This window comes from Rhinopithecus roxellana, chromosome 21 (genome assembly GCF_007565055.1).
Source record: "Rhinopithecus roxellana isolate Shanxi Qingling chromosome 21, ASM756505v1, whole genome shotgun sequence".
Taxonomy (NCBI): domain Eukaryota; kingdom Metazoa; phylum Chordata; class Mammalia; order Primates; family Cercopithecidae; genus Rhinopithecus; species Rhinopithecus roxellana.
The window spans coordinates 8,613,121-8,628,579 of record NC_044569.1 but is presented as its reverse complement, the minus strand read 5'-3'; the positions used below and the strand labels follow the sequence as shown (position 1 = coordinate 8,628,579).

General features: G+C 40.8%; 1 protein-coding gene across 1 annotated transcript in view; it reads left to right on the top strand.

Moving 5' to 3' along the window:
• Window positions 1–15,459, top strand: part of RAB31 (RAB31, member RAS oncogene family) — a 155,019-nt gene that overhangs the window by 97,456 nt on the left and 42,104 nt on the right. Inside the window, exons 4-5 of the mRNA XM_010373425.2 lie at window positions 7,697–7,768; window positions 8,793–8,899. Coding sequence (XP_010371727.1) covers window positions 7,697–7,768; window positions 8,793–8,899 — 179 coding nt within the window. The remainder of the gene's footprint in view (window positions 1–7,696; window positions 7,769–8,792; window positions 8,900–15,459) is intronic.

The following is a 15,459-nucleotide window of genomic DNA, read 5'->3' as shown; positions in this document are numbered from 1 at the left end:
AACAGGATCTCTCTGATGGCTGCATGGCCAGTTTGGAGCTCACTGGACATCTGAAGGCTCTCGTGGAAACTTTGGATGTCCAGTCCAGGCAAGGCGAACTTTGCTCAGACAGGAGGGAGGCGCAGCTGCGTGAGAGCTGGGGCTGGGTCTGAAGGCCGTGCCGGCTAGCCTGGGTTGGCACACAGCAGAGTGCAGAGTCCGGGCTCTAGGCGCACTGTGGGAAATGACACTGTATGTTTCTGAGTGCATCTGGCGTGATGGGGCCTGTTCGGAGGCCTCCTCAGGGCTGTGGGCTGTGCAGCGACGATACTGTCCCGCACTGTGGGGTCTTGTCTTGAACGTGGTACGCTTACTGTGACTCTGAGGCTAAGGACGGGAGAGACCAAACCAATCTGGGCAGAGTGGAGAGAGGGCAAGACGAGACCAGGTTTCTATGATCACTGTGGCCATCCTGGCTTTCCCCACAAATGCATAGCACAGTGGCTGTGTATGATGCAAGTAGACATACCTAGGAGTGGGGTGGGGCTTAGTTCTGGAGTTTTAGGAAATTCCACTTGTTTGCCAACACACAGGAATATGAACTGAAGTTCACTGCCCTTGGACAATTTCATATGTGGGAAAAAATGCCTTTCTACAGCATATTAAATCATTGATTTCTTTTTTATACATTATTTTAGGGATTAGAATCTTCTAGTTCATCACATTGTCTTTTAAAAAACACTAATCCAGCTGGGTGCAGTGGCTCATGCCTTTAATTCCAGCACTTTGGGAGGCTGAGGCAAAAAGATCACTTGAGTCTAGGAGTTGAAACCAGCCTGGGCAACATAGCGTGAACTTGTCTCTATAAAAACTTGAAAAAAGAAAAATTAACTGGGTATGGTGGCACACACCTGTAGTCCCAGGTACCTGGGAGGCTGAGATGAGGGGATGACTTGAGCCCAGGAGGATGAGACTGCAGTGAGCTGTGATGGCACCACTGCACTCCATCCTGGGTAACAGAGTAAGACACTGTCCCAATCAATCAGTAAAAGTAACCCATGCCTTGCTCCCACACCGTTTTTGTGGAAAGATGTTTGGATGTGTGTTGTGTCATTTTCTGCTAAATGAGGCTGCGGCACATCTTGTCAGAAAGGAGTCAGGTGCTCATCAGGTCTGTTCTAAAACCCGGCTTCCTCCTGGTACTGTTGCTTGAACCCTTGGATCCCTGAGTGCTGAGAAGACTTTTTGACTCTAACAACACATTCAAAGAAAAATGAAAGAAAGGGAAAAAAAGAAAAAGACACCCCCTGTCATTGCAGAAGTAATGTATCATGATATAATAGAAACTTTTTTGAATAATTCAGAAATCGCAAAACAAGTGGTGGTTTGTCTGTACTGCCATTATTTAGAGAGAACATCTTAACAGTTCGATGTATCATCTCCCAGCCCCGTTTTATTCAACTCTGCATACACTGGGGTGTTAGGACATCTGAGTAGGCATATTAACGAGGCCTCTGCTTTTCTGTGGAGAGAGAGGGTCTATGTAAATGTCGGAAGCATTCTTCTGAATGGCACAGAAAGAACATTCAGTAATGTGTTTTTCCATTCAACTTTTGCCAGCCGAGAATATTGAGAATTTCAGGAATTTTCTTCTACCACTTCTGTCTTTGTTTGAATCCCAGTGGACCTTGGGCTCTTTTTGGCATTTGCCCTTGACTCTCCCTGATGGTGGCCTTGCACCTGACCGGCCACAGAGCAGCATAGGCGCCCAGGCCCAGCCTGAGCGACTCAAAAGGGACAGAGCGTCCTCTGGAAATCAGAATACAAAGCCCATCACTCCGAGTTCCTGGACCTCATGCCAGAGCATTCTGGCTTGGATAATTCTCATCTGGGAGGCAGAGCCCAGCTGGAGCTGTGCTTGTTTGGAAACTTCATGTGTTTTCCACCACTGCTCATTCCTGACTTGCAGGATTTCGCTGCTGTAGAATTTACGATGCCACAAACCTGCATTTAAGGAATGTTGCCTGAGGCAGAGTGGGTGGTCTAAAGGATTAGGAGATTTCTTGGAATAAGACTTTCCACTGTGCTGCTGACTGGTGTGTGTGTGTGTGTGTGTGTGTGCGCGCGTGCGTGTGTGTGTGCGCGCACGCGTGTGCATGCATGCACCTAGGGCAGTACAGGATGGGAAAACGAGACGTGCGCTACAGAGAAGGCGAGAGCCTCCATCCTGAGCCTGTTTTCACCTTGGCTGCGAGCTCTGGAGGGTTGTCACAGAGCTGGAAAAAACCCTAGCTTTGTCTCTGACCCCACCCACTGCACCAATTTCACAAAATAAGAAAAGCAGGATAGAGCCAAGCCAAGCCTCAGGTCTCTCTTTGAGTCCAGTTCTCTTCACTGCCCCTCAGGTGGGTCTTGATCACACTAGGTTCCTAGATATTAATAAATACTACTTAAAAAAAGATTTTAGTAATGCATGGGGAATTCTGAACTAAAACCAAAATAAATAAGTTTCTTTACTGTAGAAAATGTTCAGATCCTTTAATGCACTAGTTATGCTTTGTAAACATCCAGGGAAGCGTTATTATATATGGTGTTTCTCAAACTTATTTGGCCAGGAAACCTTTTTTCCTGGCCACCTCCAGGTGGTCTAGTGTTCTGCAGAAGACCCTCAGGAAAATACCACACTAGGCTGTCTTGCCTCACGTGCCATTTGATATTTTAGAAACACCTAAGTCTAATTGCTGCTGGATATTCCATCATATGGCTATCACATAAAATTTGTGTGTCCATTCCTTAATTGTTAGACATAGAGATTGATTACAGTTTTTCAGTGTCATTGATAATTCTCAAATGAATTCTGGTTACTTTGTAACCATCTCTGATTATTCCCTTAAGAGGCAGAATTGTCAAATCAAAGTATCTGAACATTTGCAAGATTCTTGAAACACATTGTCCAGCTGGTTTCCAGAAAGGTCATGTTCATTTATCTTCTGCCAGCTGCTGGAGGTGGGGCAGGGTTAGTGTCCGTCTGTGAAAGCTGAGCAGTCTGAGAAGCTCTGAGAGCTTGAAGAAGATCATTCCCTCCTCCCCCACCATTGGGACCTCCAGCAATTAGAAAACAAATAATCACACACACTAAGGACATACACAGCTATTTCTTTTGAGGAGACACACTGGGTTTTCACAGTTCCCTGTGCTGTTTCTAAATAATTGAATGACATCTGAAAATTTTCTCAACATTTTGATTTGGTCCTTCTAGATGTTTTGTTGTGTAGTCAGAGAAGAAGGGATTTTGAATTGGCATCTGTTGTGCTAATTTTCAAATAACCTTTCAAGGTAAGATGTAAAAATAAAGCTTTATCAGCCTCCTGTGACTGTGAACTTTATTTCTAGAAGAATCTTTTTATGTGAGCATTCCATCAGTCTTAATTCTGACCCCACAGGAATTGAATTATGTCATGTTGAGTACTGAGGCTGATTGTGGTGCTTTTGTTTTATATTTGTAAGGGGGAAAAGCATATACGTTGTAGACTAGAAGTGATTTATCGTTTTTGTCCTCCACCAAGATCACCCTTTGGTCAATGCATTATTGGGTTTTGGAACTGAGACGTGAACTTCTAACTCATTAAAACCCTCAAGTCCCCAGCAATAAAGTCAGTTAAGTGGCTTCACCAACAGATTTATTTCAAAGTGATTCCATTTGGAGGAAGGAAAGAATGAGTAATGCTTTATATACCAAGATCTCTTCAATAATTCATGAGACCTCCACACCAGTGGCCGTTTTAGATTCAGTTCATGGTGTTTTAGCCTAAAATGAACTCTCTCTGTCTTAGAAGACACCCGCAGTGTGTTCCTCTTTGAGCTTAAGTCCATGAATGTCTTTACTTTTGGGAAATAAAGTTTGTATTGACTGCTACTTTGTGTGTTTATGTGAACCACTCTTATACGGAGACTATTTTGAAAAAAATGGGCATTTTGGATAATTGGGGTAAAAAGAGACTGTATCTGCAGTCCTTACCCTTTGAAAAGTAGGAAAGTTTCAAAAAATTCTTACTTTTTCCTCCCTTTGGGCAGGAATTCTGATTTTGTTTTTTAAGTGTAAGGAGTAGGTTGCCAAATGGTGGGTTAAAAATAGATTTATGGATGCCTAATAATTATGCCAAACACAGTGTTGGGCAGTCAGTGAGTATGGAAAGGCATGCATGTGACAAATGTCTCTGTCCCCAAGTGCATTCTGGAATGGGGGCAGTGGGTGGAGCCCACCCTTCTGCGTCTTCGGCCACCGGACAGTTCAGCTGTGAACTCCTTGGTTCACCCTGAGCTTCGTCCAACCTTCTCCCTTCTCTGAAACCCGCGGAGGCTCCAGAGTCCTTTCTCTTCAGGATGGAGACCTGCATGGAGGGACCGGAGGCAGGGAGGCTGGCCCACTTCCATTCCACCCTCTTGTGAGTGCCTCACCGGCATTCCTCAGTGCAGTAACAGGGAAACCTGGGGACTCAGATTATTTCCAAATACCATCATTTCAATCTGGCAAGTATTGATCCAATGATGAGTATCGTGGGAAAGAAAATAATGAGTTAGGGTTTTGTTGCTTGCAAATAAAGCTTCAGGATCCACTTCTCCTTCCTCCCTGCTCTCTCCCCGCTGCCCAATAAAAACAGCTGCTTTGTTCAAAACTTAAAAACCATATTACTTAAAACTCATTGTAAAACATTATGCTATACAGATGCTTATAAGGAAAATTTAAAATCACTGGAAATCCCACCTGTTAAGATTTAGAGGAACCTCGTGTTATTCCTGCACACAGAGACATGCCCCCACACACATTGTACCCTATTATATTATCATATAATAACACATCAGGCACATAGTAAATGATACATTATATGCTATTTTGAGACTATTTTTCATCTAACAGTATGTCAAAGAGATCTTTTCCTGTAAATAAAAATCATCATTTTAATGGCTATAGAATATCATTACATACATACATGTATTAATCTGTGCACAAAATAACATAGACTGGGTGGCTTAAACAACACACATTGATTTCTTACCATTTGGGAGCTGGGAAGGCCAAGATCAAGGTGCCGGCATGTATAGTGCCTGTGAGGGCCCCCTTTCTGGTATGCAGATACCTTCTTGCTGTATCTCACGTAGGGGCAGGGCGGGGAGGGAAGAGAGATCTGGTCTCCTTCTCTGCGTATAAGGGACTAATTCCATCAGTGACCTCATCTAATCCTAATGACCTCCCAAAAGCCCCACCTCCTAATACCACCACTTTGGGAGTTAGGGTTTCAATACATGGATTTTAGGGGAGACACAAACATTCGGTTCATAACATTATACCGTGAGTCAATTCCCGTGTGCTCCCGTATACAGCACAAGGATGTGTCTTCCTGTGTGTGGTGGTCACTCCAGTATATATTCCTCTAAGTGGAATTGCTGGGTCAAATGGGGCACACATTCCAACTTTTGATTATGTTGCCAACCGTTGCTTTGAAAGAAGATATTCAGCCCATTCCATATAGAGTATGTGTGCCTCGCTTCTGAAACCTACACCAACTCTGAACATCACACATCTTTTTACGATGTAACAATTTATAAGTGTCTCCTTATTTATTGGTGTTCCTCCAATTCTAATTGAACATGTTTTAAAATATTTATTGGCAATTTATGTCTTCTGTGATTTACCTATATCTAGATCTTTGTCCATTTTTCTATTAAGCCATCTTTTTCTTACTGACTTTCGAAACCCGTCCAGGATACCTTTTTTTTTGAGATTGAGTCTCACTCTGTCTTCCAAGCTGGAGTACAGTTTTACAATCTTAGCTCACTGCAACCTCTGCCTCCCGGGTTCTAGCGTTCCTCCTGCCTCAACCTCCCGAGTAGCTGAGATTACAGGCATCTGCCACGCCCAGCTAATTTTTGTATTTTTAGTAGAGACGGGGTTTCACCATATTGGCCAGGCTGGTCTCAAACTCCTGACCTCAGGTGATCCTGCCTGCCTCAGCCTCCCAAGTGTTAGGATTACAGGCATGAACCACCACACTCGGCCCCTCCAGGATACTTTTTAATTAAAAAAAAAAATGCAGATTGGCCGGGCGCGGTGGCTCAAGCCTGTAATCCTAGCAGTTTGGGAGGCCGAGACGGGCGGATCACGAGGTCAGGAGATCGAGACCATCCTGGCTAACACGGTGAAACCCCGTCTCTACTAAAAACTACAAAAAGCTAGCTGGGCAAGGTGGCGGGCGCCTGTAGTCCCAGCTACTCGGGAGGCTGAGGCAGGAGAATGGCGTGAACCCAGGAGGCGGAGCTTGCAGTGAGCTGAGATCTGGCCACTGCACTCCAGCCTGGGCCACAGAGCGAGACTCCGTCTCAAAAAAAAAAAAAAAAAAAAAGGCAGATTAAGACTGGACCCTTCTCCAAAATATCCATAAAGTGTATGCATTCTGAGACTAATGAGCTCTCCTGTCCGGGGATGAACGATGCTAGTGACCAGCAGCACTTGCTTTGTTAACATTTTGGAATGGAGCTCCTCTGCTGTCTTGTCACTTGTGGACCTTAGGTAGGTGAGGAAGCCCCGTGCTGGAGAGGTGGCAGCCCTCCAGACCCGAGGCAGCTGCTGCCAAAGCTGCCCTTGCTGACTGGTCTTCATGAGCGGCTCAGCAAGGGTCCTGTGGTCTTTGCCAGTGTTCCCTTTCCCTCTCCTTGCCATACTTCTTTCCTTTACTGCTGCATCATTCTAATGAGATTGCCCTGGGTCGGTCAGTCATATTAGAGAAATGATGAGCAGCAGAGAAAAGAAAATTCACAAGATGGTAACATTTAAAATAAAATTTGTGGCCGGGCGCGGTGGCTCAAGCCTGTAATCCCAGCACTTTGGGAGGCCGAGATGGGTGGATCACGAGGTCAGGAGATCGAGACCATCCTGGCTAACACGGTGAAACCCCGTCTCTACTAAAAAAAAAATACAAAAAATCTAGCCGGGCAAGGTGGCGGGCGCCTGTAGTCCCAGCTACTCCGGAGGCTGAGGCAGGAGAATGGCGTAAACCCGGGAGGCGGAGCTTGCAGTGAGCTGAGATCTGGCCACTGCACTCCAGCCCGGGCGACAGAGCGAGACTCCGTCTCAAAAAAAGAAAGAAATAAATAAAATAAAATAAAATTTGTTTTTGGCTTTTACCCAAGAGTAGATTTCATGGTCAGTAAGCCACAAGTATATATATGTGTTGATGAGGAGGAAAATTTCTTATTTAATATGAACCCTGGGGCTGGGCGTAGTGGCTCACACCTGTAATACCAGCACTTTGGGAGGCCGAGGCAGGTGGATCACCTGAGGTCGGGAGTTTGAGACCAGCCTGGCCAGCATGATGAAACTCTGTCTCTAATAGAAATAGAAAAATGATCCAGGTGTGGTGGTGCGTGCCTGCAATCCTGGCTACTCGGGAGGTCAAGGCACAAGAATCGCTTGAACCCAGGAGGTGGAGGTTGCAGTGAGCCAAGGTTATGCCATTGCACTCTAGTCTGAGTGACAAGAGTGAAACTCCATCTCAAAAAAATAAAATAAAATAAAGAATAACATGAACCCTGGAAAAATTAGATGGGGAAGGAATGTAGAGATCCTATGGAATGATGGAGGATAAAACTTTTATGTTTAATTTGGGATTGAATAAAGTCTGTTCACTTTGGCCTAAAACTGTTCATTGTTCTTAAACAGTTTCATTCATTGGCTCCCATGTACTATCGAGGCTCAGCTGCAGCTGTTATCGTGTATGATATTACCAAGCAGGTAAGAATGTCTCCTTCAGAATTTAGATGTCATTTATGGTGGTTCTCTCACTTAGAGAGACTGAAGCAAAGACGTCACTGCTTGCGTCTTGCCAGTAGTGTGCCACTATATATTGAGTTTATTTCATGTATATGTAACAAAGCATTCCATATTTGTCTGCTAAATTAAACAACAATGACCATTCATTCTTAAAATTGACTGTAGAGGCAAAGTCATGCCTGGTAGTACTATTCTGCAGAATGTCAGCTTTTAAAGAAAAGGAAAATCGTTTTTAATCTCTGCATGCTTTATAATTACAGAATACTTATTTTTGTTAGTGTTTCAATCATACTACTTACTTAAAATGCCAAGCATAACATTTGTGTGCGTGTAAGTAAATCTGTGTGTTTGTGTATATATAATATATTTTTAGTTATAATGTTGAAGGTTTTAGACTTCCATCAACAAATAACTGCAGTAGTTTGATGACATTTTTTCCCACTCCTGCAAGTTGAATTATTTACTTTTTTTCTCTGGAGTGTTGACTCAGCACATAAGACTATCAGTTTAATGACCCATCACTGTTACCTTCCACGAGTTCCTGACCACTTCTACCTAAATGTGGTGTGTTGCCTTTGACCTGTTTTCTAGAGGACAATTGTGAGTGAAGGGCCGACAGGAAGACAGGACTCTAAAGATAGATGATTCTTTCTTGGTGTAAGCATGAGCATTTACTTAGTCCTGTTATTCTTATTCATGCAGAGTCCAGGCTATCATTTTAAATTAACGTTATTTGTAGGAGAAAAATCACTGATATGATTTTCTTAACTAGATCAAGTTTTAATTTTAGAAAACTTTACATGGTCTATTTAAGTGTATTTCAGCTAACATTAACTTCTGTGCCTCGACAGAGGTAGTATGTTAATCTGCATGACTCTCCTAAAAATATTTTTCTCCATTAAATTGTACTGGGCTTGTATTTCTGCTTGGTTGAAATATTATATTGAGGGGTTTTTCTAATGATTTATGTATCCTGTTGGTTTAGGATTCGTTTCATACCTTGAAGAAATGGGTCAAGGAGCTGAAAGAACATGGTCCGGAAAACATTGTCATGGCCATCGCTGGAAACAAGTGCGACCTCTCAGATATTAGGTAAGATGCATTTAAATCTCTTTTGTGTAGATATTATCCTCCATCCCTGAATGTCATCCCTGAGTGTACAAAGGTGTCAGGCCTCCGTTATGTCCGCCCTCAGTGGAATAATTAATGACCTTTCACTTGTGGTAGTCAATGTGGCATTGATTCAACCAGAGAAGAAATAAGGGAAAATGATAGGGAAATGCAAATCTGGTGTACCACACGATGATAAATGCTAAAATTATAATTCCTGTACATAGCACAGTTACATCCCTGACTCTACATATCTTTGGGCTAAACGGTTTTATTATTTCTGTTGTTACTTTTTCCATTTTTATTATCATTAGGACTACTAGCACAATTTTAGTAACACTATGGTAATGGTCATCCCTACCGTAATGACCATTAGAATTCTTAAAATTTTTCATGGCATACCTGTTTGTTTTAGTTCTAGATTTTACCTTAAGAATATAGTCAAGTACGTAATCTCACTATTTTGTTCTTAAATCAGACACATTGTATGTGAGGACCTTGACTTCCCCCAGTGGTACTGGGTTATTGAACTTCCCGTATCTGGAAGGGGGTTGTGAGGATCCAGTACACATGAATTAGAGATTTGATGATAGCTTTGCCTAGCCTGGTAAGCTAGCTATTTTACTAAATAAATACATTATTTAAAAAAGGAAGTAGTGAATTTGTGGTATCTCCATTCTCTTGTTTAATTTAATTCTCAGGAATTCTAGTAGCTGATTTTCATAAAGACAACTACATCATGTTTCTGGTTTTGCTAGTCAAAATGTGATTAAACCGAAGCGAAATAAATAGTGGATGGAAATGGATCTTGCAAAAGCTCTTAACATAGCATTTAACACATTGTTCTGTTTCTTTGGGATTTCAAAAGTTTGTATCACCTTGCATCTGGTTGGTTTATAATAACAGCCATAAACACCACTTAATAGTTTTTTTTTCTGGGATTTGGACAGGACTTCTAACTTCCCAGACTTAGTTCAGATATCTACTTCCTTTACTGTAATCTTCAAACAGCTTGCTTGTCTAGTGTTCCCAGCGGAATGACCTTAACCTTGGTCATGAGAAGGGTGGGGTGGGTGGGTAGAGACAACCTTTGCTGAGAGAAGGTGCCCTAAAACCCCCTAATTATGGGACTAATGTGCACCTTTGAGTGGAACCAAGTTTTATGTATCGTGGGAATGCTGATGGATAGAATTTAAGCAGAGAACGATTTAAACTTGCATAGTATCAGTTAGGATTCTTGGTTACGTGGAGCTGAAACACAATTGAAATTCAGGAGAAAGGGGAATTTATTGGAAGGTACTGGTATCCACATGGTAAAAACAGAACTGCCCTCAGCTCTGGCATTTGACATATTCAGAGTTAGTCTCTGGAGAGATGCTGGCCTGGCATTGTCTTAGTTTCCAGTCTAAAATGCCAGGGAGGAACTCCCAGCATTAACAGGCGTGTGTGGCCAGGAGGGGATTGGTGGTACGAGATGGTATTTCCCGACATTACTATGAAAATGGGAAGGCAGGTGGTCTTGAAGAGGGACAGCTCCTAGAAAAGTGTCGCCTGGCCAGACAAAACTTATCTGTGACATATAGATGTGGCTACCAGCACCCAAGATATGCTGTGTTTCAGGGTGGAATTCGCCTTTTATGCACAGGTACAGCATTCTTCTTGATGAGCATTCTGATTTGTGTTCAGCTGATTCTTATATGTGCAATTTTCAATGTGCCCCAGCTAACATAATCTATTCATCTCACTTCCAACCGTGAATTAACTTACAGCCTTTCTATCCCATGGGAGAAAATGCAGGGCCATCCGGCTGCTCCCTGTAGTGGTGGTGTCATGGGGCCACTGTCCCATGCTTCCAGCCTCCCCGGTAATATCTTTTCTCCTCTTGTTTGGCCTCAGTGAGGTGTGAATGTGGCTCCTCGAGATCCTGCAATTGTGTTTTAAAGTGTGGCATGTATATCTTTTGTCATACACAGTTATTTTAGATGGTACGTGTTATTGAATCAGGCAACAAGAAGCTGACTGCCTTTAAAACTCTGATTAGGTCAGTGAGAAAGACTAGTTGTACACTAATTCATTTTTAATTTTTAGACATTTAATATGTTGTATTGAGGTAAATTACAAAACATCACAATCACCTGTTTTAAGTGTACAGTTCAATGACTGTTAGTGTATTTTTAGAGTTGTACAGTCACCTCATATCTAATTTTAGAACATTTCCGTCACTCTGTGAAGAATGTCATGCCCATTTATACTCACTCTCAATTTCCACCTCCTTCCAGCCCTGGTAATCACTGATCTACCTTTCTGTTCCTCTAAATTTGCTTTTTCTGGACATTTTGCATAAATGGTTTCGTTTTTTTCTCTTTTTTTTTTTTTTTTTTTTTTTTTGAGACAGAGTCTCGCTCTGCCCCCAGGCTGGAGTGCAGTGGCCGGATCTCAGCTCACTGCAAGCTCCGTCTCCCGGGTTCCCGCCATTCTCCTGCCTCAGCCTCCCGAGTAGCTGGGACTACAGGCGCCGCCACCTCGCCCGGCTAGTTTTTTGTATTTTTTAGTAGAGACGGGGTTTCACCGTGTTAGCCAGGATGGTCTCGATCTCCTGACCTCGTGATCTGCCCGTCTCGGCCTCCCAAAGTGCTGGGATTACAGGCTTGAGCCACCGCGCCCGGCTTTTTTGCATAAATGGAATCGTACAATATGTGGTCTTTTGTGACCACCTTCTTTCAGTTAAGCATGTGTCAGTGATGGATTCATTTTTATGACTGAATATTATTTCACTGTATGGGTATACCACATTTTATTTATTCATTTACACATTAACATTTGAATTGCTTCTACTTTTTTCCTATTATGAAAAATGTTCCTATGAACAATCATGTACAAATTTTGTGTGGATGTATGTTTTCATCTCTCTAGGATATATCCCTAGGAGTGGCATTTCTGTGTCATATGATAACTCTTTTTAATACTTTTAGGAACTCAAAAACTGTTTTCCAAAGTAACTGCAAGATATCCATATCCGCACCAACATTTACTGCCTTTTTGATTATAGGCATCCCAGTGGGTGTGCGACTGTGTCATTGTGGTTTTCCTAATGACTTGTAATGTTATAGTAAATATCTTTTCATATGTTTTTTGGCCATTTGTATATCTTCTTTGGAGAAATGTCTCCTCAAACCCTTTGCCTAATTTTTAGTTGGATTGTCTTTTTATTATTGAGTTGTAAGGGTTCTTTATGTACTCTGAATAAAAGTCTCTTATCAAACATATAATCTGCAAATATTTCCTCTCATTCTGTGGATTGTCTTTTCACAATTTTTACTGTGTGCAAAAGTTTATGTCCAGCTTATCATGTTTTTCTTTTATCTCTTGTTTACAAGTGATTGGCTAATTGGACATCACAAATATTTATTAATGTTTTCTTAGTGCTTACATTTAGGTCTGTCATCCATTTTGAGTTACTTTTTGTATATAATGTAAGATAGGGGTCCAAATTAATCTTTTTTTATGTGGGTATCTCATTACCCCCACACCAGTTGTTGAAGAGATGGTTTCTTTCCCATTGAATCTTTTGGGGTACTTTTGTCTAAAACTAGTCAACCATAAATGTGGTCTTATTTTTATACTCTTAACTTTATTAGTTGATCTACATGTCTGTCCTGACACTAGTGTTATACTATTTTGATTGCTGTAGCTTTGTAGTAAGTTTGAAATTAAAAATTGTGAGTCCTTCAACTTTGTTTTCTTTTTCAAGATTGTTTGACTATTCTGGACCCTTAACATTTTCATATGAATTTTAGGATCTATTTCTTAATTTCTGAAAAACAAAAGGCAACTTTGATTTTAATAGAAATTGTGTTGAGTCTTTAGACCAATTCAGGTGTTAATCCCATCTTAACAATTTTAAGTCTTCCCATCCATCAATGTGAAATGTCTTTTCATTTTATTACGTCTTCTTTAATTCCTTTTGGCAACATTTTATAGCTTTCAGTTTACAAGTCTTGCATTTATTTTATTTATTCTTAAGTATTTGATTTTTTTTGATGGTATTGTGAATGGGATTGTTTTCTTATTTATGGCATTGCTTTTTGTTAGTGTGTAGAAATACAATTGACTTTTGTGTGTTTATCTTGTATCCTATAACTTTCCTGAACTCATTTATTAATTTTAGTTGTTTTTTAGTAAATTATCTGGAGTTATCTATATATGAGATTATATTATCTGGGAATAAAGACTATTTTACTTCTTTCTTTCCGATATGGGTGCCTTTTAGTTCTTTTTCTTGACCAATTTCTCTGGCTGGAATCTCTAAAACAATCTGGAATAAAAGTAATGAGAGTGTACATTCTTGTTTCTTCCTGATCTTAGGGATAAAGCATTTAGTCTTTCTCCAGTAAGTATCACACTAACTGGTTTTACATATAACCTTTTTATTCTGTTGAAGAAGTTTCCTTCTGTTCCTAGTTTGTTGAAGGTTTTTTGTCATGATCGAATGTTGGATTTTTTCCAAAACAATTTTTGCATATGTAATTATATGTTAATTGATTTTTGGATGTTAAACTAGTCTTGCATTCCTGGGATAAATCTCACTTGGTCATGATGCATCATCCTTTTTATACATTGCTGGGTTTAGTTTGCTAGTGTTTTGTTAAGGATTTTTATGTCTATATTCTTAAAGGGTATTAGTCTGTAGTTTCCATTTCTTACAATATCTTTGTCTAGCATTGGTATCAGGGCAATAACAGTCCTATAGAATGAGTTGGTAAGTGTTCCCACCTCCTCTGTTTTCTAGAAGAGTTTGTGAAGGATTTATGTCATTTCTTTTTGTTTCTCTACATCAACTTGGTCTCCATGATGTCAATTCTTTTTTAAAATTTTATATTAGATTTATTCTTTGAAAGATAAGTATTGTCTTTTAAAACACATGACAATACTATATGATAACATGTAAAAAATTAAATGGTTCCTTAATAGCAACTATACAGTGTTAAAATGCACTTTGTTTGAATCCAGAAAAATGGAGTCTATACATTGCAATGAATTGCAGTTACATGTCAATCTTTTAGTCCATGGGTTACCCCTACCCTGCCTTTTTTCCCTTTGAAATTGATTTGTTGAAGAAACAGATTCATTTCTCCTACAGAGCTTTATGAAGTCTGGATTTTCCTTATTGTCTCCTAACGGTGTTATTTAACTTGTTCCCCTATGCCCTTTAAATAAATTGTTAGATTTAGGCCAGGGGCAGTGGCTCAAGCCTGTAATCCCAGCACTTTGGGAGGCCGAGGCGGGCAGATCACGAGGTCAGGAGATTGAGACCATCCTGGCTAACACGGTGAAACTCCGTCTCTACTAAAAGCTACAAAAAACTAGCCAGGCGAGGTGGCGGGCGCCTGTAGTCCCAGCTACCTGGGAGGCTGAGGCAGGAGAATGGCATGAACCCGGGAGGCGGAGCTTGCAGTGAGCTGAGATCCGGCCACAGCACTCCAGCCTGGGTGACAGAGCGAGACTCCGTCTCAAAAAATAAATAAATAAATAAATAAATAAATAAATAAATAGTTAGATTTAGACTTGGTCAGAATCTAACTGTTGATAATCTACTAAGTGATTATGGTTAGCAAAGTGGTGACATTCAAATTCTGTCTTTCCTTCTTCATTTGTTACATGCAGTGCATCTATAGAGAAACTTCCTCAAATAAACTACAATATTTAATTATACTGAGATACAGTGTATATGGAAGAGTATGAAAGGGAAGGAAAATGCTTGATATATTCTGTATTTAGAAGGTTTTAAAGTAATGAAATGATTCTATAATACCCTCCCAAATGACCAATTAGGTTTTTTGTTTCATATTAAAACTCATTAATTTAAACAAACTTTATATCTTTAAATTGCAGGTATTGTTTCACTAATGCACAAATTGTCTAATTTGTATGATGTCAATTCTTTAAGTGTTATCTAATTTGCTGTGTAGTTCATAGTATTATCTTATAATCTTTTTTTCTTAATCCCATGACCAATTAAAAAATCCTTCTAATTTGTGTAAGGTCAGTAGTGATGTCTCCTTTTCCATTCCTAATTTTAGAAGTTTGAAACTTCTCTCTCTTTTTCTCATTCAATCTAGCCAATAGTTTGTCAGTTTTGTTGACCTTTTCAAAAAACCACTGGTTTTTGGTTTATTTCTTTTCATTGTTTTTCTCTTTCATTTCTTTTTTTTTTTTTTTTTTTTTTGAGACAGAGTCTCGCTCTGTTGCCCGGGCTGGAGTGCAGTGGCCGGATCTCAGCTCACTGCAAGCTCTACCTCCCGGGTTTACGCCATTTTCCTGCCTCACCCTCCCGAGTAGCTGTGACTACAGGCGCCCGCCACCTCGCCTGGCTGGTTTTTTGTATTTTTTTAGTAGAGACGGGGTTTCACTGTGTTAGCCAGGATGGTCTCGATCTCCTGACCTCGTGATCTGTCCGTCTCGGCCTCCCAAAGTGCTGGGATTACAGGCTTCAGCCACCACGCCCGGCCCTCTTTCATTTCTTTATCCTCTAATTGTTATTT